Source organism: Acanthochromis polyacanthus, chromosome 18 (genome assembly GCF_021347895.1).
Source record: "Acanthochromis polyacanthus isolate Apoly-LR-REF ecotype Palm Island chromosome 18, KAUST_Apoly_ChrSc, whole genome shotgun sequence".
Classification (NCBI taxonomy): Eukaryota; Metazoa; Chordata; class Actinopteri; family Pomacentridae; genus Acanthochromis; species Acanthochromis polyacanthus.
The window spans coordinates 1,643,695-1,666,507 of NC_067130.1; the positions used below are offsets into that span (position 1 = coordinate 1,643,695).

Genomic DNA, 22,813 nt, shown 5'->3' on the forward strand with positions numbered 1-22,813 from the left:
AAAACGTCCAAATGATAAAGTTTACAGATACCAGTAGTGGAGTTCATATTCAGTTCCTTTGCTTTCGTGAATTTACTAACGAAGCAATGCAAAAATCCTTCGTTACAATACAAGTCATGCAGGAAAAATCCCACTTAGAGCATTAGCAGCAAAATGTAGTTAAATTCTATAAAGTGTAAGGACTAGTTTGTTGCTATGATTGATATATAATGACATTAAATGATTAATATATTATGAATATCAAAATTTCCTTTAAAATATCGCTTTCTCCTGAAATTGTAGATATACTCTTTTGACCACATTTTTTCATTTTCAGTCGGTCCTGAAACCAGGATTACTGTGAAGCAACAACAAAATAATTAGATGAGGTACCAAGTTACTAACCTGCCGTGTTAGCATTCATTCTGCCAATGTAAACTCATAAAACATTTAAAACTTTACAAATGGCAGAGAAAATACAACTGTAGATATTTGTGCCATTGTGTCATAAACAAGAAAGGTGTTTTCAACATAGTTTTGTACTGAAGTTTGTGTTTTCCGGTATTTTGACACCAAGATTTTCATCTTCAATGCAAGTTTACTACACATTGAATCTCATAAAAAACAGTTATATGCCTCATTTAAATACTAATAAACTGTCATGAAGCGTGGAAAATAATTCCAAATGAATGCTAAAATAAATTAACGTTTAATTTTTTAGTTTTGTTATTTTGTTTGCTCTTATGTAATACTATCGCCTTCATCCTTGTATGTACGGTGGCCCTGAGGGGACAAACAGAAGCAACGCAAACAAACTCCAGCAACAACCGCAGAGCCACAGCGCTTCACAAACATCTCACAACAATGATGGAGCTTTCCTATCAGTCCATGAAGATCGCCCATGAAGCCCGGGAGGCGGTGAGTGAACGGACGGTTTGATTTTTTGTCGTTTCCTGCAGGTTTGACGGACACCGGTTGGTGAGCTAACAACTTTCTTGCTAAGTAAGTAGCAACTGAAAGTCGGGGGATTACTCCCAAATATGACCAAAACACGGTTCCACACGGTAAATAGTGCTATAATGTTCGTATCCAGAGCCAGGTCGGTTTGTTTCATATGTATATGATGTACTAAGCAGGTGGTAAATTACCACTGTGACAAGTTTGGCAGTTAGCTGTTGGGCTAATCATGCTTGTTTAGCTTCATTGGTTGCCTAGATACCAGTCAGCTGGTTGTTATTGGTGGTGATATGTCGCCCTCTGCTGGCAGCTTGTCCTTCTTCTCAAACCTTTACTGTATAATACACATCCAGATGTTTACAGCAGGAGATGTAACACAGTAGATTTTATTATCATCTGGCATTGACAGGGGAACAGGGTGAAATTTCACCATAAACCTCCCAAGTTGATTGCTTATAAACAGGCAAGGGTTTTTTTATTGCAAGTTTTCTAAAATTATGTGTCTTCTATTTTTGTTCTAATTTGCTCTTCCTCTGTAGAATGTGAACATCGGATAAAGCTCGCTTCAGTTTTGTTTTCATTTTGTTGACAATAGCCTCAAATTTTTTACAGGGAGGGCTTTGGATGTTTTGGTGGTTTTTTTTCTTTTCTTTCCATGAATTGAAAAATTGTGTAAACAGTCAGAAAAGGTAAACTTCACAATGTTTAGGGCATAAAATGTTATATAAATTTGACTACGAATGATACATTAAAAAACAGAATATTGAAGGGAATAAAATCACAAAGTTTGGTGTACGTACTGCTGCTAAGGTGGAGACGTGTGGCTCAGAGTGTGAGAAATTAAAAAAAAAGTCTTTAAGGATATATATCACAACTGAAAACCACGGATACAAACAGACAAAGTGTGTTAAATGAACATATTCATGTGTTTTTTTGTTGGTTTTCTTTCCATTATTCTGAAAGCAGACAAACAAAATATCCCCATGTGAGCCATTTTAGGGAAAGTGGGAATAATTTTCTGATAAAAACTTGTAAGTATGTAACTGTGACATGCAGAAATGCCATTTGAAGGATTTAGTCCTAATACACCATAGAGTGACTTTGCAGCAGTTACTCTCATATCTTATTCTGTGTTTCCGTTCAACAGGAAGAGGTAAGAACCGAGATGAGGAAGAAGAACCTCCTCATCCTCATCTACCACCACCTGCTGGGGCAAGGGTCAGTATCCAGTTATGGAGTCCAGATGCTTTTTAAAATGTACTGTTAGTTCATTTTTAGCATTTAGATGTTGGGTCAATATATAACTGTGGGATTTTTTGTATCATAGTCGACATTTTTGCCGTTTTCAGGCCTAAAATCAACATGGCCGCCCACATGGTATTTTAGAGAAAGATTCTTCTAAATATTTTATATACAGTTGAGTGAAATGTAAAGTTATTCATAAATATATTGTAGTAAACCTGTTGACTATTTTATATTAAATAAGTCAGAAAGCCTTGGAGTCTGGCCAGTGTTTTCTTCAGGAGGAAATGACATCATGTGGAGCAGGTCATGTGATCTGGAATTAACACACTTCCTGGAGAGGAGTTTTTGGAACGGGGGACTTAATGGAAAGGGATTTAATTTGTTATTTTACACATAAAATTTGATATAATGCCAAAAAGAAACATCTGTCATGATTATCTCAACTTAACAAGAAGAACACAATCCAAACTATTTGTGAATCAGCTCATTTTATTATTGTTTAGCTCATTAGAAGGTGGTTGGTGTTAAATTCAGACGTTATTTAGTTCATATTTTAGTGATATCCAGTCATTTTCTATTAATAAATGATTGTTTGAATAATAAATAATTGTGGAATTTGTAAAGACCTGATCATGATGATAATAAAAAACATTAGTTTTTTTTTTTTTTACTTTTAATAAAAATGTATGCAGATGTATCCCATGGACTAGACTGACCCAGCTAGAAAAGCTAGACTCACTGTTTTTACAATAAATGTTGCACTGGAGAGTGAAAGAACACAATTTAAGAGAAGAAGTGAGAAGGAAAAAGTGTGAAATAATTGCAGATGAAGAAGCGGATGTTGGATGGATAGTAACGAGCCTCCAGAGGGTCATACATGTCTGTGTGTGTATGGAGTGCAGAGACACACGCATTGAAAGTAAATTTTACAGACAGCAGGTATGGTTGACCTCGTCTGGGCTACTTTTTGTGTTTGTGTCTCCAGCTACGTAGCGGCAGCCGTGGCCTTGGACCAGGAGACAAATGTAGGCGTGAGGAGGTTCGAGGTTTGTGATAACATCGATCTGGAGATGGTGCTGATGGAGTACGAGAGTTATCACTATGTCAAGTTCCAGAAGTACCCCAAACTGACCAGAAGAGCAGCAGAACCAGGTACAGGGGCAGCAGGAAGTCATGTCGAATACTCAGTGGGATAAATTAAATCCAAATCCTGTTCTTGGTTTCTGTCAAGGTGGAAACAGATACGCAAGAAGTGGTGGAGTTAAAAAGTGAGTGACATTACATTTAGGACTTAAACTAAATGAGTACAGCGATTAGTCTGCCTCACCAAGTGTCGTGTTCCTCTTTCTATCCTCAGGAGTCCGTGTTCAGCCGTGAAGCCTCTTCCCAAAATCAGCCCGTCTCAGAAGCCACAGTCTGGAAACGGAGTGAAGAGGACAGCTGCTGGTGTGAATGTAAATGCAATGAGCACAAAAATAAAACGTCCCGTAACAGCACAAGTATGCTAAAATATCAAGTTATTGTTGTGATTAACTTCCCAGGAGAACGCTTCTTCTGTAGCTCCAGAGTTCGGTCTCAATGTTTCCTCAGTCAGAAACGGACACAGTGGAGGAGCAGCAGGGATCAAGAAGGTGCTGGAAGCTGTTATTCTAGGAAACAGACACAATTAATCATTATTCAATATCAATGTGATTTCAGAAAACTAAGAGGAAGTCAATGGAAAGATCTTAACTGAATAGTTCCCCCTGAAAAATGGATTGTGGAGCTCTTGTGTCCTTTTTTTCAGACTTTTCTCTGAATCAGTTTGTGGTGTGGTTTAGCAGCAGCTTTATTTAGGCTGCTTAACAGAACTGTATTTCTCTTAACTGCATCACATTAAAACCTGCATGCCAAGTCTCTACTGAGTATTCTACAGGGCAAATACATACATATGCTCATAATTTTATGAAATTTTGAAATCCCTGCTGTCAGTTTTATTCCTATTTGTGTGTCTTAGGGCCAGATTACTGACGGCAAAAGTACAATTGGCATCGACTCGGACCACATGGTAAAAACATGGAAGCGTTTAAGAAACACTAATGAGCCTTTAAATCATTTTTAAATCTTGTTTTTTTTCCTTTCAGTTCTCAAGAAACATGAAGCGTATAAACTGCAGTATGAACTAGTAATGTCTGTTTGCTGCAGGAGCGGCTGCTGAAGCCTCTCAGTGGGTTTTCTGGAGTGAATGGAGAGATGAGAGATCTGGCCGCTATCATCAGCAGGGTAAGCAGATAAAATACTGCACACACTGGCAACAACAACAAACTCCTAAAGAAGCTGATTTTATCTTGACTTGTGCCACCCACTAATGTTTTTTTTGTGTGTGTGTTCATTATGATCATGTTTTAACAAATTCCATAATCATTTATTATGGAAACAATCACTTGGACAAAACAACTTGAAAATTGTCCAAAATGACTCAAAAATCGTTCAGAATGACTTGAAAATGATTCATAATTATGGAAAATTAGTCCCGAATGACATGAAATTTGTCCTAAATGATTTGAAAACTATCCCAAAGACACAAAAATGATCCGATATGAGAAGAAACGATCCAAGCTGACATAAAACTAGCTGACAATTACTCCAAAATTGTCCGGATCAATCTATAATTGGGGGACTTTTGAAGTCCATGGGATATATCTTGCATACATGTTTACTAACTGTAAAAAAGCTGATTTTATCTTGGCTTGTGCCACCAAATCTGCTGTCTAAACATGACTTATACTCCATATGTCCACTAGAGAGCAACGCAGAGCTTCGTTGTGAATGGATTGATGTGTTGTATTAATGAAGGCCCAGGTTCTATCTGTTTCCCTTATCTGATGTTTCATTCTAAAGGACACCTATTTAGCCTCATCCCATCAGAATGTGTGTGTGTGTGTGTGTTCATTTCCAGCTGATATCCTTCACCCTGTGTGCTTGTGTGTCTGCTCACCCCTAAAGGACATCTATTTGCACAGCCCCAACGTGCGCTGGGAGGACATCATCGGTCTGGAGGACGCCAAGCGATTAGTCAAAGAGGCCGTCGTTTATCCCATTAAGGTGCGGCCGCCGCCCGAGCACGCTGGTATTTCAGCGCCGGTCGCCCGTCTTCGATTCTGAATACATCTCCTTTAGAGGGCTTTAAGAGGCGCAGGGCAGGAGGTCAGGCCAGTCTATTAGACTGACGTTAAATCTATATACACAGAGATGGATAGACAGACAGAGAGCCAACATACAGAGAAGGCCATGCAGAATTTATTATGGCCGCAATCACACAACTTTGCCTCTGTGTATGGATAAACTCACACACACACACAGAAAACACACCCTCGCACTTCCATCATCATCACCCAGACCTTTCTCATGGATATATGACAACAAACCAGGCTGTCTGCATCCTCTTGACATTTACAGACCCAGATGAGGACTGATGTGTCTTATCTCCTTCAGTCCATTGTGCCGGCCTGCTTTATTGAATAACACTGTCCCTCCACCTCTCCACCGTCCCTAACTTCTGTCTCCATTATTATTCATCCTGTATATATAAGGTCAGTTTGGTGATTTGAGTCAGCCCTGAAGTTTACACTAATTTGTGCTGTGTGGTATTTGCAGCACTGACTCGGCCATACATCAGACTTATCCGCTTTCTTAGCGCACAGCTCAGCTTCTGAATGGAAACGCATGTGTTGCTGCTGGAGGATAATGTTTGCAGATATAGAACAGCCTCATATTGAACTATAATGGGGCTTATCTCTGCTGATTTATTCTCATTTCAATTCTCTTTCTTCAGTATCCTCAGCTGTTTACCGGCATCCTGTCTCCTTGGAAGGGCCTGCTGCTTTACGGCCCCCCAGGTAAAACCTCCAGCAGCTTATTATAAAGACCTGCATTCTGAAAATCAACCTGACTGATATTCACACAGGTACAGGTAAGACGCTGCTGGCCAAAGCTGTAGCTACGGAGTGTAAGACGACCTTCTTCAACATCTCGGCCTCCAGCATCGTCAGCAAGTGGAGGGGCGACTCTGAGAAGCTGGTCAGAGTAGGTTTTCAGTCAGTAAATACAAGAAATCCGCCTAAACATGCTTACGTGCATGCTGTCTGTCACACCTGTGGATTTGTCTGCAGGTTCTGTTTGAGCTGGCTCGCTACCACGCCCCGTCCACCATCTTCCTGGATGAGCTGGAATCAGTGATGAGCCAGAGAGGAGCTGGAATGGGGTGAGCTCAACCACAGAGTGCAGAAAGTTTCATTCTTCCAATCGATTCTAGCTGCTTTACTCAGTCACTTTTGATTATTCTATATATCCTTGTGCACTTCACCCAACCTGTCTGTGCTGTTTTAAATTAATTCATCACCTAAATTCTGATTACCTTTCATTCAATTTCTTTTTTTTTTCTTATCTGCAGGTAACACATATTAAATAACCTCTGTGTAAGATAAGGTGCTACATAAATAAACACGACTTATGTGGATTCAAACTAGAATAAAACTTGGACGTCTGCTTTCAGCGGCGAACACGAGGGGAGCCGCAGGATGAAGACGGAGCTGCTGGTTCAGATGGACGGACTGGCGAGATCAGAGGACCTGGTGTTTGTTCTGGCTGCCTCCAACTTGCCCTGGTAACACTTAAGCACACGTCAATGTCAGACTGATTTATGTAGCACCTTTAAAAGGCCTATGGACAACCAAAGCACTTTTCAGTAAAATAAATCATCAACAATATGAAAACAATAAAAGGAAAACAATAAAACTGTAAAATAAATCAGATAAAGATCCAGCAAAGGTGACTCTGCTCGACCAAAGGCCAGGGTGAATAAGTGGGTCTTAAGGCGTGTTTTAAAAATGGAGAGGTTCTTCTCAGACCGTACAGAGAGAGGCGATGATCCACAGCATGGAGCCACGACTGCAAAGGCTCCATCTGCTCTGGTTTTCATGAGGGATGGAGGAACGTCCAGAACCGTCTGCTCAGCGGACCTCAGGGCTCTGGAGGGTTGATGCACCTTAATGAGGTGAAACATTCTGGGGCCAGTCCATTCAGAGACTTAAAAGAATTTTAAAATCAATCCTGATCCTAACCTGAAGCCAGTGAAGTGAGGAAAGCACCAGCAACATGTGCTCAGGTTAGGAGAAGAGCCTTCTACTGAACATTAAGTTTGTGTATGTGTTCCATTTAGAAATGGAAATAATCACGTGTGAGCGATGAAGAACTGAAAGTCTGCTTTTTTCTTTCTGACACAGTTGCTACTTTCCTAGAACAAGAAAAAAAACCCTCATTATGTTCTTAGCATTTGAATAAATTGAATAAATTACACTTTTTTCTTGGATCCAACATAATTTTTATGTCAGAAATGGAACAATAAGAAAGGAAACAAGACGACATGGTCATCAATATCCCCCGCCACATGCGATGTCTATGAGTCTACATCCAAAATAGTGATCAAGGGCCATAACTCTGTTAAATATTGTCGCACAGGTCTCATTTTCGAACTTGATCAAGGTGTCCATGGTGTGAAGCTACACAATAAATTTCGTAATCCTAGCTGTAATAGTTTCCGAGAAAATCTGTCCCCTTCATCTCGGATGGACGGACGGACGGACGGACGCACGGACGGACGGACGGACGGACGGAGGCCAAACCTATATCCCCCTTTTCCACTTCGTGGAGGCGGGGGATAATAAGGGTTTAAGACAAATATAAAGGGCTAATAGTTAGCTGCTGTGCCTCCAGGTTTGTACCAAATCTTTGTCTTCTCTCAGGGAGCTGGACCACGCCATGCTGAGGAGGTTAGAGAAGAGGATCTTAGTGAGTCTTCCCTCCTCATCAGCTCGACAGGCCATGATCTCCGAGTGGCTGCCTCCTCTCAACTCCACCGGAGGAGTGGAGCTACGGACTGAGCTGGACTGTAAAACGCTGGCAGAGGTCACATTTTCTTTGCCACTGCCCTGATGTGTTGTTTTGTTGTTTGGACAGATGTGTGTTCACTCATGTTTCTGTGGCTCATATAAGGAGAAAGCTGCCCTTTGTGTGTTTCAGGAGATGGAGGGCTACTCCGGCTCTGACATCAGACTGGTGTGTAAGGAGGCCGCCATGAGACCGGTCCGCAAGATCTTTGATGCTCTGGAGTCACATCAGGACGGTAGGACGACCCCCCCCCCCCAGCAGATGCCTGGTGGATAAAGAGCTTTACGGTCCAGGCTGACCCTTCCAGCTGCCACGTTTTCTGTCTTTACATCAGCCACTGCAGGCTCATTGTGACTCTTTTCCACAGGAGACGCCAACATGCCGGCCGTCCAGCTGGAAACGGTCACAACAGCTGATTTCCTGGAGGTGATCGCACACACGAAACCCTCAGCACGAAGCCTGATGGACAGATACACGGCCTGGGAGACAGAGTACGAGTCCGTCTGACACTCAGCCAGGCTTTAAACAGAAAAAAGAACTTCTACTCCAACTTCCACAACTAACTTCTGGATAGAACTTAATTTTTCTTGGTTAGAAATGCATCTCCTGCATTTACAGGCAAGAAACAGCAAAAATCCTTTCCTAAGCTGTTAATGTTTGTTCCACGTTACTGTGAGTCGGAGCAGAGCAGGTTTCTAACAGTTTGGAGCTTTTCAAAGATGCGATGAAGGGAAAAAACAAAAGACAAAGTATTAAAGTAGAACAGTAGCCTCCTGCTAATTTATTCAGTGTCTATGCAAAATCCAATGAAAAGCAATAAAATAACACGTAAAAATGTTTGCTAATACATGTATTTTTTATTTATCTGTAATTGTATACATCCTAATGAAACAAAAATCTTATTTTGGTGGCAACGCAGACAGCTGGTGCGTCTGAAATACAGATTTTATTGAAAGTTTTTCATTCTACATTCTGACTGATAACTTGTATTAAATACTCTTCTGTCAGTGAATCTGCTGCAGCATCATTATTTGACCTTTGTCAGCTTGTTTGGGATGAGAACAGTAATTCTAACTTTCTTCTCTATGTTGTTAAAACACAACGTGAGCAAATGAAGCTCTGCTGGTTTGTTGTTACTTATAGCTCAGAGCAGGTTCTGCAGGATGTGTTCGACGGCGTCTGGGAAACTGTCACATGTCAGGTGGGGAGGCGGGCTGATTTTATTCTCATCTCCTTCTCTGTATTTACCTGAAAGGTGACAGGAAAGAAGGTGTCAAAGAGGAAGATGAAGGGATGATGCTGAGTTAAGAGGGTGGCATAAATTCTGGTTACGATGCCAAAGCAGCATGTGTTGACGTAACAAAAGATAAAGAAAAGTAGGAAGGTGAAGGAAAGAGAACTAAAGTGAAGGAGAACATGCTGACTGTTAACTCACCGGTTCTGACCAGAATACCCAGCATTCCTGCATTCTGAGCTCCGCCTACATCATCCCTGGCGTCCTGCAGAGACATAAACCACAACAGACTAACTTTAAGTTCACAAGCTGCTGAAGAAAAACACATCACTGAGTTGTACTCTTTTGTTTTCTAGAGGGAAGAATAGAATTGTTTTCTGACTGATATTTTTACAAGCAGGAAAAGTTGAGGGAGGTTCTAAGAAGAAATATGGAATTGGAGCAGGGGCGGATCCAGATTAATTTTATTGAGGGGGGGCACAACAGATATTTTGGCCCTCCACAGTGAGGATGTGAGTCTCCTCCTCCTCCTTGTGGTCAGACTTCAGGATCATCTCTGTGTCCAGGGTGTTATTAACGCCATGAGACTTCTCAAACTTCACCGGGTTCTCCAGCCACGCGTAGATCCTCCTCATCATGGGTCCATGTCCAGAGCAGTGATGACATCATACTGCTTAAAGCCATCTTCACCAACTTCTATCTGATCTTGGGGCTTGAAGAAGTCATCCTGATGGACCAGCAGCAGTCGGGCAGGTTCTTGATGAGGCGGTTGGTGAGGCTGGGTTTCCCTCCATCAGTTACTCCGTCGATGCCGATGATGTACTTCATGTTCTCGGATCGGTCAAAGCTCAGAAAAAGGGTCAAAAACGTCAACAAAAACCGGGTCGGGAGTGATCGGACGTGAAAGAAAGCTGAAAAAGAGAAGTTTGCAGCAGGAAACATCAACTGCTGGAGTCCTCCATGGACCTTGAGTTCAGTGAGTAAGGTAAGAGCAGAAAGGGAGCTGCCAGTCGGACGCCGTTCTTCCATCCAGAGAGGACCTCTTTCTGCTGTCGCTGCTACACAGACTGCCCTCGTGGAGGTTTCAGGTGGAATATTCCTTTTAACCAGCACCTCAGGTGGATGTGTGAGGACCTTGTAGGTGGAATACTTCCTGAAACCAACCTTTTAGGTCAATATTCAAAGATTTAAGGTGGAATATTCCTTTAAACCAACCTAAATTTCATGTTTTGATCACTGTAAAAACTAAAATACTAATCAGTAAATCAATCAGCCCACAATTACTACAATTCTACAATGTATGTCTCTTTCCTTTGACTTGTTATTTGGACAATATACGATGTATATGATGGCGTTTTTTGAACCAAAGGCTATACTATGATGTTGTCTCAGAGACGTACCATGCTACTCTGTTTGTTCTGGCCCTGGGCTGTTGCATTCCTCCTCTGGTGTTTTCTGGATTGTTCTCAGCTTCATGCCTTCATCCACCCGGCCTCCGTTGACTCGTCCCGCCTGCCGTCTCTGGAGCTGAAGCTGGATTGGATCAGACCAAAGTACCGTCCAATCACGATGCCAGCTGTCTCTCAAAAGGCTCCTTCATCTGGCGGCACTTCTTCTGAGGGGAAGTTGAGCTTCAGCAGAACTTTGGAGACGTGTTCCAGTGGTTGGTGGATGTGTGGGGAGGGACCTTTGAACTGTTCAGAAAGGAAAACAGGAACCCACTGGTACTTTTAGTTTAGGGTGCTACTGTGGTGTGTTTTGGGGTTTTAAGAGGTGAACAGGACGAGTTTTTTTTTTCATATTGATGATCTTTTACTTTGTTCCTGGTTGGAATGTCCATCAATGTCAACATGAAGTTCACTTTTAGTTCTGTTCATTTATTTTTATTTTACTAACACCAATTTGCTTTTAACCCCCTCACATGTTATGTTGTTGTAAACTTATTCTTTCAAATAAATCCTCGTCTAACCCTCTGGAAACCAGCGTTTGGACTGTTTTCGTGTTGTTCCTCACCTACTTCAGACAGCCGGGACAGAACAACGTTTTCTGGACCAAAGACCAAACTCTGACGTTTTTAGAGTGACATGCTATACTATAGACTTTTTAATTGACATATTACTATGACGTTTTTTTGTTTTATTTTGTTGTTGTTATTTTTTAGCAACATATAAGAATTTGAACAGTTTTAAACATTACTATACTTTAACTTGTGCAATGAATTATTATTCTATGTCATTTTTTAGACCACATATTATACTCTGGTGTTTTCTTGAATAACATACTATTTTGACAAAATACTGCACTATGACATTTACTGAACCACATATCATACATGACAGTTTTAGGCAACATCCTATCATTTTGTGCTTTTTGAACCACATAATAATCTATGTTTTTTTTTTTTTTTGAACTGACATGCTATACTATGACCTACAGGCCATTCTATGTTATTCTTGGCTCCACCCATGTTTCCTTCTTGTACTTCTGATACTAGAACTAAACGTGTCTTTAACACGGATCATCTGGTTTTAATGAATCAGCAGCAACATCACAACAACAAATGAGACCATTTTCAACAAATTCATGAAACTGATGCCATTTAAAACTATCAGAGTGTGTTTTAGTGTCAAATTAAAGCTGATTACTGACAACTAGAACATTAGCGTTACTGAACGTTACATTAACGTCAACCAGCCACAGTTTTGTGAACTTAATGAACCACATTACAGGAACACAACACACTTCAGCTGCTGACAGGAAACAACACAAACATCGTTAGCTTGATGCTACATTTAGCTGCTAATCAGGACTGGTCAGCTAGCTCTGTTAGCATCGCTAATTCACATTAAAGCTAATATCCACTGGATGCTAATGCTCTTCTCTGGTCAACACTCACAAATAAACTCCACCAACTCCTGGGGTTCACGGCTCACATTATATCTGACTCTGAAGTTGAACATAAAGTTCAATAAAACCGGCAACGATCAGTAACGAAGTTGTGTTCAGGAGCGTCGGAAATCGGAGTATCAGTAATGTAAAATTCCAACGAAAATTTTGGGGGGCACACGGGGTGGCAAATCAGATCACAGGGGGGACCACTGCCCCCCCATGCCCCCACTGAAGATCCACCACTGAATTGGAGTGAGTGGTCTCATGTCTGAGTTCCAGAAAAAACAGCCTATGAACAAAATGCTGAAAGTTCTACTTACGTCTCCTATCATGACAGCTTCACTGGGGCTACATTCCAGATCACACAGAGCCTGTGGGAGGAGAACAACCAGCAGAAGATGAGGAGAGAGTCTTCATTTACAGGGTCATTGTTAGCTCCAGAAAACATGAATCCAATTCATCTCAATACAAAAACTCTGGTGTAATCGATGAAACATGTGTGTAAGTCTTGTTGTATTTCTACTGGATGTGAATTTTAGCCCATTAAAATAATATTGTTTTAATTATTTGTGATAAATGGAAAACCTTCTGTGTTTCACTTGGAGAAAAAGGAAGAATCCTGACCTGCATAAAAAACGTCTTTTCGGGTTTTCCCACTACAGTAGCTTTACAGTCGGTGGCGAACTCCAGGCCGGTCACAAACGGTCCGGGGCCGAGGGCCAAACCGTCCTTACGTTTGTAGTAGCGAGCCTTATGGATGGCGATGAGAGGAGCTCCATGCAGGATCATTCTACGGAGAAAAAAATACAAAAAGAAAGGGGGAAAAATAAGCACTATACAGTTTACATGGTAGTTTCAGAGACAAACTTTGGCAGAAAGAAAATCTGTCAAGTTCAATTAATAATTCTGCAACTCCTACTCATCATCAAGCAGGTTTATTGTGAAGAAGCAGGACACAAGAGCACAATAAGGCAGAACATCTTCACTCAAAAACTCAAATTTATCACATCCAGAATGCTCTGAGATGTTAGCAGAGAGCTCCCCACCTGAAAGCTGTGTTGAGTGTTTGGTAGTTGAAGTGATCGGGAGCGAGTCCGATAACGACAGCGTTCGGCTCCGACGTGTCGATACCTGCAGAATAACGGACCAATCAGAAGTCTGGAGAGGATCAGCGAGTTTTAGTTATTTTCACGTTCTAGTCGGAACAAACAGCTACAGATTGCTTTATAAAACCAGTCGTACCGCTGAAGTCTTCCAGAGCGCTGTCCTCCACCAGCAGCAGCGGTCGGTGCTGTTTCTGCTCCAGCAGACTCCTCGCTGCACTCAGAGAAGTGAAGATCTCTTTTTCCTGCAGAGCAAAGTGGATTTTCAAAAACAAGGGCAAGAGAAGCAGCTCCGAAAAACAGCAGAAGAATGACTCCATGTGTTTATCACGTAAAGTCACTTGTTTGCTTATTTTAATCCCTAAAGCACCATCATTTTCTTTTCTTTTTTTGACACTGCAGAGCAGCCAGGATCACAGAAACATCCCATCTGCTTCCTTTAATGAAATTCACTCAACATTCCAATTAAAGCGTCTGCAGAAAAATGTTTTGGATATTTCACCTGCAGGTCAAAGTTGAGGCGTTGCAGTCGTTCCAGCAGGTTCCTCTTACTCTCCTTGGTCGTGTTGGTGACAAACTTCAGAGCTACAGACGCCTGCCGTAACCTGACGCAACCAAAACAGAAAACATCCAGCAGTTAGAATCTTTATCAGACCCGTGGATCCAGACTATAAGCTGCATCACTGCCAAAATCTAATCACTTGGTCCTTGTGTCATTTCTGACCTTCCCTGAAAATTTCATCCAAACCCATTAGTCTGTTTTTCAGTAATCTTGCTGACAGACAGACATAACTCCACCTCCTTTGCTGAGTAAATATTATGTAATATACAGACTTTTGCCAAATATCACAGGTGTAAATCCTGTGATTAGTGCTGCTAGTTTACATTCACACAGCACCATGACGGCTCTCAGCCCTCTGCTTAACGCCTGTGTCTGGTCTGCAGGTGTTTCCTACCTGCTGAGGGCTTCCTGAGCTCCAGGTACCGCCGTGTCCTCTACATGCAGAGTTCCACTCAGGTCGATGAGCACCGCCTTCAGAGCCCGTCGGCCCGCCATGCTGGAGGCCTGAAGGACACAACAGGGAAAATGTTAATCCTTTGCCGTCACAACATCACAGAAGCCGAGATGACACCATGAAACGTCCACAATCTAAACGTAGTCAGAAACAGCTTCTTCCCTAAAGCTATCACAGAGCCTGACACTCACATTCCTTCAGCACCTGAAAGACTCATGCTGCGATTGCATTCATGCCCTTGTGTAAATATATTTATTGTTCTTTTTAAATTGTACTGTTTATTGCTGTTTTTCTTGCTTTGACACCAAATGGGAACTGGTATCCTAATCCTGTTGTACCCGGTACAATGACAGTAAAGGCTATTCTATTCTATTCTATTCTATTCTATTCTATTCTATTCTACGAGCAGCAGCGAAGAAGCAAAACCAGAGAATCAGAGCAGTTTGGATGTCAGTGATTCACTGGTTTTAAATTAATTTTCTGTCAATCAACTAATTAATTAATCAGCTAATTGTTGCAGCTCTAACTGTGACCTGAATTCAGAACTATTCTGTGGAGAGCCGGTAGATGCTCTGAGGTGGAGATTTTACTGATAATCCAAACCAGCAGAGGTTCTGTTTTAGAAAATCACATATTCCCAGAAAACTATTCTGATTCTAATCATTTTCTTTTCATTTGCTTGTCGACAGAGAACATATTCAACGTTTTAGAGAACGTATTAGAGAAGCTTGGACTGCAGTGTCTGATTATGATTTTCCAAAACGCTAAATATGACCGAGGTCCGCTGTAAGTGGAGCTTTACTCGGTTTATTCTTTCATAATAATACATTATTTTAGAGATTATACCTTCATAATCATAATTCATATCGGTAGTGGCAGAATTTATCAGACTGGGGACCAAATCAGAGGATTACTGAACGGTTTTGATGATGGGCTCCTGCCTGGAATACAGATTTGGGGATTGGATTCTGTTGGTTTCTGTGATCCCCTATTATTTAGACATGCTTGGATTTCTGTCATGTAGTTATCAATGTGAGGCTACAATTAATGCCCTTAATACCACCTAAACGAGCACGCACACAGTGTGTGGGTCATTTATCTGTTATTTGTATTTATCTGAGCTGATAACTGAACAGTCCAGCTGAGAAGAAGCTTATTTTATAGAAGTGTGTGGTGAAAGAGAGAAACCAGAACTAGAACTTAACTTATTCTCTAACACCGACTCCTCATGTTTTAATAGTTCAGGAGAGATTTTTTATTATTCAGTTTTACATTTTTGGGATGTTTGTCATCAGGTTTTTTTTTTAAACAGTGTTTTTATGATATGTAAATTGCTGCTGCATCTGTTTGCATATTTGTTCAGGTTGTTGAATAAGCTGTAATCTAAGAAGGCAAATTGCACACTTTTACTAACTTTCACTGGACCTGTTGTAACTGTGCAAAAATCACCTGAGAACCAAAGACCTCTACGACTAAAATGTAAAACTGACTAATCCAAAAACAAATAATAAGGTAGATGTGATGTAGATTAAAATGCACAGTCATCTGTACCTGGAAGAGGTTTGCTCAGTTTGTAAGGAACTGGAACTACTGCTAAATGAAATATTATCAGAATCGTAACATAAACAGGTGAAATGTGTCGGAACATACCACTTCAAAAGTAAAAGTATTGAGGTTCTGCAGAAATGCCCCCACATGTAAAGGAACACGCAGCATTTTTAGACTTTCTTTCAGTGGAAAACAAATGTTCTGCAATATTAGCAAAAAAAAAAATGCAATATTATTTCCTCCCATTGGTTAGCCCTGGTTCAAACTCTTGTAGATCTACAGCAGGGGTGTCAAACTCATGTTGGTCCAGGGGCCTCATTTGATCTCAAAGGGGCCAGACCAGTAAACTTATAGCATAATTACCAAGAAGTAACAATAAGTCTAAGTTTTTCCAATGTTTTAGTGCAAAGGAGAGCAAGTATATCAGAAATATCTTTATATGCAATGAACTGTCCTTTTAAAAATTATATTAGAAACAACCAGAGATTAAAGTAAGTACAATTTCAACAACACTATGACTCAGTTTAACATTTATTTGTGTGCATTACAACTGATCACAGTGATTGTACAATGGTACAACATATTTAGTCACAGGTACGTGGAACTTAAAAACATAGTACTGGAATTTAAAAAAAAAAAAAATCAAACTTATCCAGATTTAGAATTTTTTTGAAGTCCGTTTTCCGCATCTGGAAAGTAATTGTGAAGACCTGAATTAACTCTGCACACCTTTAAATCTTAAGTAGCAGCTGTTTTATACAGACAGTTAAGAAAATAAAGTTGTCGCCTGCCTTATTTATGTATAAAATGTATATGTAATATGATTTTACATGATTTGTGTTGTGATGCTTTCAATGAAAAAGATGCTCAACTTGCTTTCTCCTTTTGTGGACTTCTGCTGTTGTTCATTTGTGCTGCGGGCTGAGCAGAGTTCTGTACATTGAAAAACACTTGAACAGTTTGTATGGATTAACTCTCAAACTGACTGATGTAATATCACTAGACTGAACAGCCAAACACTCCTCTTATTTAAAAAGTTATCATCATTAACCTGCAGCTGGTCCCCGATATTAAAGCTGACATTTAATTTACGAAGCGTAACTTTATTTTTCATTTACGCACAAAGAGCGACTTCATTCCCGTTAGGAAACGTTCCTGTTTTAACTTTACAAACGGCTCATTAGCTGAAAAACCTGCAGATATTTAGTAAATAAGGAAGTTAAACAACTAACCTTTAGCAGCAGCGCTACTTCCTGTTCCTGGTGACGTTTTCTTCTTCGTCAGTGTCAAGTCGGTTTAGTTCTCTCATTGGTCGGTGCTGCCCCCTGCAGGTCAACACAAGCAAACGCTTCTACACTCGATATCAATCTAGATTATGTTGAAATTATTTTACATTAATTTTTATATTATGACAGAAAAAAACATGTTTTAATGTCACTCTCTCTTTGCAATATCCCTCACCCTTTTTAAAAAATATATTTTGTTATTATGTTTTTCCAATTTATAGGCCATAATCTGTTAAGAGGGTTATCCCTAACCCCTTAATCACTCATTAGAATAATAAAACAGAAAAACATATGTGTCCCATCACACTAACAACCAACAGATGTATCGCATTAGTGGGCATTCAGATAGATTATAAATGATAAAAACCTTCTCTCTGCACGATGCCAGACAACACTTCCAATCCTCTTTTTACCTCCACATAGTGAATAACACTGGGGCTGTTTTTTTAGGACTTCACTTTTTTTCACAAATATTTTGCTGCTCAGATGATAATTGTGGAAAAACAAGATGTTGAGGAACTAATCTAATTCTGTAAATTTATTTGTCTGGATGGAATATCTCAATCCGTAGCGTTTTAAATCCCGTCTTAGTCAAATACAATTTTAAAATGATGTTTGTTTTCTGTTTTTAATGATATTTTCTGCTCGTAATATTTTTTGAAGGTCTTGTTGTTTCTGTATTATTGTAAAACCTGTAATATTAATGTCATTCAAACTTTTTATTCTGTACCCTTTTTTCTCGTATACAATAAGTAATTAGCAATTTTATTTCCACAGTTTTGTGGCGAGTTAATGACTATTTTTATCTCAATATTTATTGAAGAAAACGTAACAGGCTATTGTTATTATTATCATTATTATTATTAATAACAACAGCAAACACAGCAACAACAACAACAATAATAATAATAACAATAACAACAACAACAACAATAATAATAATAATCATCATAATAATAATTATAATGGCCTGTTAATTTTCTTAAGAACTATTGAAATACAAATAAAAAGAACAACAAATATTGTTATTATTATTATTAAATTTACTATTGATAATAATAACAACAACACTAACAATATGAAGAAGAACAATTATTATTATTATTAGTAGTAGTTGTGGTGTTAATAATAAAAATATATTTATGTATTTATATATTTTTATTTCAGTGGCTCTTAAGGACAGTTTTTTTGGACATGAAGTCTATTTCTTTGTAAATTAAATCGGTATATTATTGCATAATAGCTAGTGTGTATATCAATTTGTAAAATGTACATAACTTCATATATTCTGTGTCTTTAATTTTTAAAATGGTGACTTTGTCTTACTGGGATTTAATTCCACAAAAATAAAACAGGAAAAACTCAGCAGTGAAGAGGACAGTGAGTCTTGTCTGAATACATTCCTCTGGTTGATTACTTAGAGACCCAAACACCCACATGAACTGCACATACATGTTCATGTACAGTCGCCTGTGATCGCTTACAGATTTTTCCGTGAATCCCCAGATAAACTCAGACTAATCACATATCAAAGTGGCTTTACTGTACAAATCTGCCTGGTAAACATATGCTTCTAATTCCAGCAGAGCCCCTCCTCACCACCTCCCACACATTTAGGGTCAGAACTGATGTTAATAAAAGAGGCTGTGGAGCTTAGCAGGAGAGGAAACGCTGATAATTCACAACATATTGGGATTATTAATGGAGTGAGAAATATGACAACATTTACGTATTTACACAGGACAGCATGAAGGAACTGCAGTGTTTTACTCAGACAAAGGTGTTCTGGTTTGGTGAAATAAAAGCAAGAATTATTCCCTTAAAAGTAAGAAGATTCTAAAACAGTGATGATAACAATACCTTAATTTTTTTTTTAATTTTAATGGATATTCTTTTGCTGCTGTCATATTTTTTCCTCACTGCAGGTTCATTATAAAGTCCTGCTCCTCTATGGAAACAGCTCAACCATTGCAACAACAAATGTTAATATGACACAGATCAAATGTCATAAATCATAACAGAAAAAGACAAAAACAAGTATTTTGACCATTTACATTTTCACAATCTCTGCTGAAAAGACATTTTAAACACATCTTGGAACATTAACTGTAGAACAATATTTCATCACGCTGAATGGATCTTCAAACCTGTTCCTCTGCATATCATTTCTGAACCATGATGCATATATTTTTAGAGATAACTGTATTTTCCTCTCAGTACACTGCCTGCAGTTCAGCTGAGTTTCTGTGACATGTCTGTTGGTTGCAGCTGAGGAGAGCAGGATGTTGTGTTTTTCATTGAATCTGGTGCAAATCGTTTATTTGTCGTAGAACGGAATGATTTTAATTGAATATCACAATTTTAAACTTATTTTTGGTTATTTTTTTTCTAACAGAACCCGATGTCACACATGATGCATTCAGGGGCAATCAGAAATCTGAACGTCTAACAATTCTTTCGGGGTTTTTTTTTTTGCATTTGATAAATGGTGGGATTTTTACAAGAAAACACGCCTGTCAAACCTGATTCAGATTCACAATGTACTTGAACAGGCGAGGCAGCAATAGGACACCAAAAAGGCGAAATAGGAACAGGAATGCAGGCAGTAAAGAGAAAACAAAGCACAGCAAAATGAAGACAAAAAAGTAAAAAAAAAAAAAGCAAAATGAAGACAAAGTTAAATCAAGAAGGTGAAACTTATCAATATAAATAAATGCAAATAATAAAATGTATAAAAATTTTGAAAAGCTCCTTAAAATGAGTCAGTAGAGTATTGAGTTTATAAATAATGTCTAAACGTAAACCCACTGATGGTTACAGTACTGTTAATCTACCTGCAGGTCAGAGATACAGACGGGACGATCAACATTTATCTTTGTCATTTGATCTCCAGTCAGAGAACTTCCATCCATCCATTCTCTATACATCGCTTTATCCTCACTAGGGTCATGGGGGGTGCTGGAGTCTATCCCAGCTGACTCGAGTGAAGGCAGGGGACACCCTGGACAGGTCACCAGTCTGTCACAGGGCTACATATACAGACACACAATCACACTCACATTCACACCTACGGACAATTTAGAGTAACCAATTAACCTCAGCATATTTTTGGACTGTGGGAGGAAGCCGGAGTACCCGGAGAAAACCCACGCATGCACAGGGAGAACATGCAAACTCCATGCAGAAAGATCCCCCCCCCCCAAAAAAAGAAAGATCCCAGGCCGGGATTTGAACCAGGGATCTTCTTGCTGCAAGGTGAAAGTACTAACCACTAGCCCACTGTGCAGCCCAGAGAACATTCAGAGGCTAATTTAAATAGAAAACAGCTGCAGCTCTTATCTACATTTCATTTTTTGTATTCTTCCACTGTCAAAGAAAGGAAAGAAGACGAGGATTTAATGAAAATGAACAACACGTTTATTTCAAGACAGAACACCACGCAAACATGTAAACAGTACAAAGAACACCGGTTTGAGTTGGGTTTGGGAACAATGCTTTAAATCCATTTAGTCTAATTCTCAGAGGTGATACAGAACACATCATTTTACACATTATTAAGCTGACTGCTGCAGCTTTCATTCTTGGTTTTTGTTTTGTCCTAAAACGCCCCGCAGGCACATTAGAAATAAAATCTTCAGTTTAACTTGACAAAGCAACAAATCTTGGATCTCTCTCATCTGTGTGTTCCAACATTTAACACAAGTTTACACCTTAAATCTCTGTTAGACTGACCGGCTTTTTACCGTTGTAAAATCCCCAAACATTATTTTTGAGCACCTCATCAAGTCTCCACTGTTGAGCTAAACTTTGTACAAAACATATGACACAAATCATTAAATCATCAAAACAGATTCATCTCAATGTGTCCAGAATAACGTGAGAAAAGTGAGAACTAAAACTCTCCGTGCAGCACGAAACAAGTCCTCCTGTGTGGTGCTAAAACTTCACCAGAGTTCATGAAGTTTGTCCTTTTGGTGCTGATGTCAGGAAGTCGACACCACAGATGATGTTTTTTTTCCTTTCCACCCGGCTGATGACCAACGATGGCAGAAGTCTTTAAATGGCAAACCGTTGAGTGTGAGAGTCTGTTGGTTGTTTATTCGTCCTCTACCTTCAACCAAACAGCAGCAACAGGACGATGCAGGCAGAATTCACTATTATTAAAGGCACTGGTAGAAGAAGAAAAGTGGAAAAATTTGGTTAAAAACTGCATTCATCAGGAGCAATATTAGAACTGCAGTCAAAATATGTGAGATATTTCTTATTTATGCAGCATTTTTGCTGTTTTATTTAATGTTTTATTTTGGAAAACGCTTTAGTATGACTGTTTTGCATTACGACAGGTTAAACACTGATGTATGTGAGAAGTTTAGCTGCTTGAATCAGTTTTTTTCTACTTTTCCAACCTCTCATGACGGTCCGGACTGAGCGGATGAGGTTGAGGATCTGAGCTTTGACTCCTGGATCATCCCCAAAACCTCCAACTCCCTGGTCGACACCCCAGCCGACTGGAAAAACAGAAAAACAACCAGTCAGTCAGAGTTCCTTCCTATATGATAGCCCTCTACCACAGACCAAAGAGCTTTATGGTAAAACAAGAGAATAACTACAGTAACAGCAGCAAAAACATAGAATAAACAGCAATAAAACATAGAAATACACACCTAAGAGTGAGTACATAAAACCGAAATAAAATATCACCTTACCACTAAACAGAAAGGTTTTCAGCTTTGATTTAAACAGATTTAGGTCAGTGATGGACAAATTAAAACCAAGACGCACAGAGATAGAAGCTAGCAGCTGATTATTAGAGAGAACTATGGCAGCACATATGCAGTGTTTGCATATATTTTACAAAACCAAGCAGTTTAAGGTCATATTTCCACATCTTACATTTATCTCCACTACTCAAACTTAGATTTTCTGACTGAAAATCTCAACAGGAGAGCCTGTTTCATCTGAATAATAATGTCCAAACGCCTAGCTAGCTGCTTTTAGCATACTGTTCACCGTTAAATCATTAAAATATAAAAGAACACTTACTCTTGCTGAGAAATCTCTCTTCATGCAGCACAGCGACTGCATTAGTGCAGAGAATAGCGGTCTGGATGAGAGAGTAGAGAGTAAACGCCATGCTGGCAGATTCTTCTTCTTCTCCTCCTAATGCCGCAGCGGCTTTTTCTTCTTCTACTGCCACTCCCAGAGATGCAGCTGCCGTAAACCGCCAGCGGAGGTCGTGAAGCAGAAGCAATCCGAACTTTTGTGTTTGTTTTAAAAATGAATTAAGCAGACCTCTGGTCGAATTACATATCGTTTTAAATAGTTTTCCTAGAAACAATAAAAGGAGTAAAAACAACAGTAACAGATCAACAGAAAAATACGTAATTTTTAAAGGTTCTGGGAGAAAAAATATTTTTTCCTTTAAAACAAAAACCATGAAATAACCTGGGTGACAAACGTCCTGTCCTGTTTTGTTTGTTTGTTTTTTATGAAGTGAAGACAACCTCCTGGTCTTCGTTGTTCTTCATTGCGCCACTAAATTGAACTGAAACTGAGTAATAAATATTTTTTGTTAGTTTTTTGGAAGTTTGTGAGAACTATTTTGTGAAAGTTGGATTGCTGATATAG

General features: G+C 39.5%; 3 protein-coding genes across 7 annotated transcripts; 1 reads left to right on the forward strand and 2 right to left on the reverse strand.

Annotated features, from left to right (window-relative positions):
• Positions 1–624: 624 nt before the first annotated feature.
• katnal2 (katanin p60 subunit A-like 2) lies at positions 625–9,121 on the forward strand. 4 transcript variants are annotated; one of them, XM_022192640.2, is made up of 16 exons: positions 629–897; positions 2,084–2,154; positions 3,167–3,333; positions 3,413–3,449; positions 3,539–3,635; positions 3,723–3,812; positions 4,178–4,228; positions 4,366–4,443; positions 5,167–5,265; positions 5,996–6,059; positions 6,128–6,246; positions 6,333–6,424; positions 6,716–6,826; positions 7,965–8,127; positions 8,242–8,344; positions 8,477–9,121. In XM_022192640.2, exons 1-16 carry the CDS (start codon positions 844–846, stop codon positions 8,614–8,616), a joined length of 1,536 nt encoding a protein of 511 aa, XP_022048332.2. In that variant the 5' UTR covers positions 629–843; the 3' UTR covers positions 8,617–9,121. The 4 variants fall into 4 exon arrangements, with proteins under 4 accessions (XP_022048334.2, XP_051794302.1, XP_051794303.1 ...); XM_022192642.2 differs by lacking the exon at positions 4,178–4,228 and having other exon boundaries at positions 625–897; XM_051938342.1 differs by lacking the exon at positions 3,723–3,812 and having other exon boundaries at positions 627–897.
• Positions 8,862–17,224, reverse strand: hdhd2 (haloacid dehalogenase-like hydrolase domain containing 2). Of its 2 annotated transcripts, XR_007937476.1 has the most exons (10): positions 17,022–17,043; positions 14,292–14,401; positions 13,838–13,940; positions 13,475–13,580; positions 13,279–13,363; positions 12,857–13,022; positions 12,553–12,603; positions 10,744–11,037; positions 9,545–9,608; positions 9,275–9,357 (listed from the first exon to the last, which is right to left on the reverse strand). XR_007937476.1 is itself a non-coding variant. In XM_022192643.2 (9 exons), exons 2-9 carry the CDS (start codon positions 14,390–14,392, stop codon positions 9,254–9,256), a joined length of 780 nt encoding a protein of 259 aa, XP_022048335.2. In that variant the 5' UTR covers positions 14,393–14,401; positions 17,132–17,224; the 3' UTR covers positions 8,862–9,253. The 2 variants fall into 2 exon arrangements, 1 of the variants encoding a protein (XP_022048335.2); XM_022192643.2 differs by lacking the exons at positions 10,744–11,037; positions 17,022–17,043 and adding an exon at positions 17,132–17,224 and having other exon boundaries at positions 8,862–9,357.
• A 3,355-nt stretch (positions 17,225–20,579) lies between these two features.
• ier3ip1 (immediate early response 3 interacting protein 1) lies at positions 20,580–22,394 on the reverse strand. Its single transcript, XM_022192632.2, has 3 exons — positions 22,229–22,394; positions 21,592–21,693; positions 20,580–21,354 (listed from the first exon to the last, which is right to left on the reverse strand). Exons 1-3 carry the CDS (start codon positions 22,317–22,319, stop codon positions 21,299–21,301), a joined length of 249 nt encoding a protein of 82 aa, XP_022048324.1. The 5' UTR covers positions 22,320–22,394; the 3' UTR covers positions 20,580–21,298.
• Positions 22,395–22,813: the final 419 nt, after the last annotated feature.

Coding starts and splice junctions, on each gene's coding strand:
- katnal2 (XM_022192640.2), top strand. CDS start 844: ATGATGGAGCTTTCCTATCAGTCCATGAAGATCGCCCATGAAGCCCGG. Junction 3,636..3,722: donor GGACAGCTGCTGGTGTGAAT/GTAAATGCAATG, acceptor TTAACTTCCCAG/GAGAACGCTTCTTCTGTAGC. Junction 4,444..5,166: donor TGGCCGCTATCATCAGCAGG/GTAAGCAGATAA, acceptor TCACCCCTAAAG/GACATCTATTTGCACAGCCC.
- hdhd2 (XM_022192643.2), bottom strand. CDS start 14,392: ATGGCGGGCCGACGGGCTCTGAAGGCGGTGCTCATCGACCTGAGTGGA. Junction 13,581..13,837: donor GCCTCAACTTTGACCTGCAG/GTGAAATATCCA, acceptor TTTGCTCTGCAG/GAAAAAGAGATCTTCACTTC. Junction 12,604..12,856: donor AAAAGACGTTTTTTATGCAG/GTCAGGATTCTT, acceptor CTCCTCCCACAG/GCTCTGTGTGATCTGGAATG.
- ier3ip1 (XM_022192632.2), bottom strand. CDS start 22,319: ATGGCGTTTACTCTCTACTCTCTCATCCAGACCGCTATTCTCTGCACT. Junction 21,694..22,228: donor AGAGAGATTTCTCAGCAAGA/GTAAGTGTTCTT, acceptor CTGTTTTTCCAG/TCGGCTGGGGTGTCGACCAG. Junction 21,355..21,591: donor AGTCCGGACCGTCATGAGAG/GTTGGAAAAGTA, acceptor TTCTTCTACCAG/TGCCTTTAATAATAGTGAAT.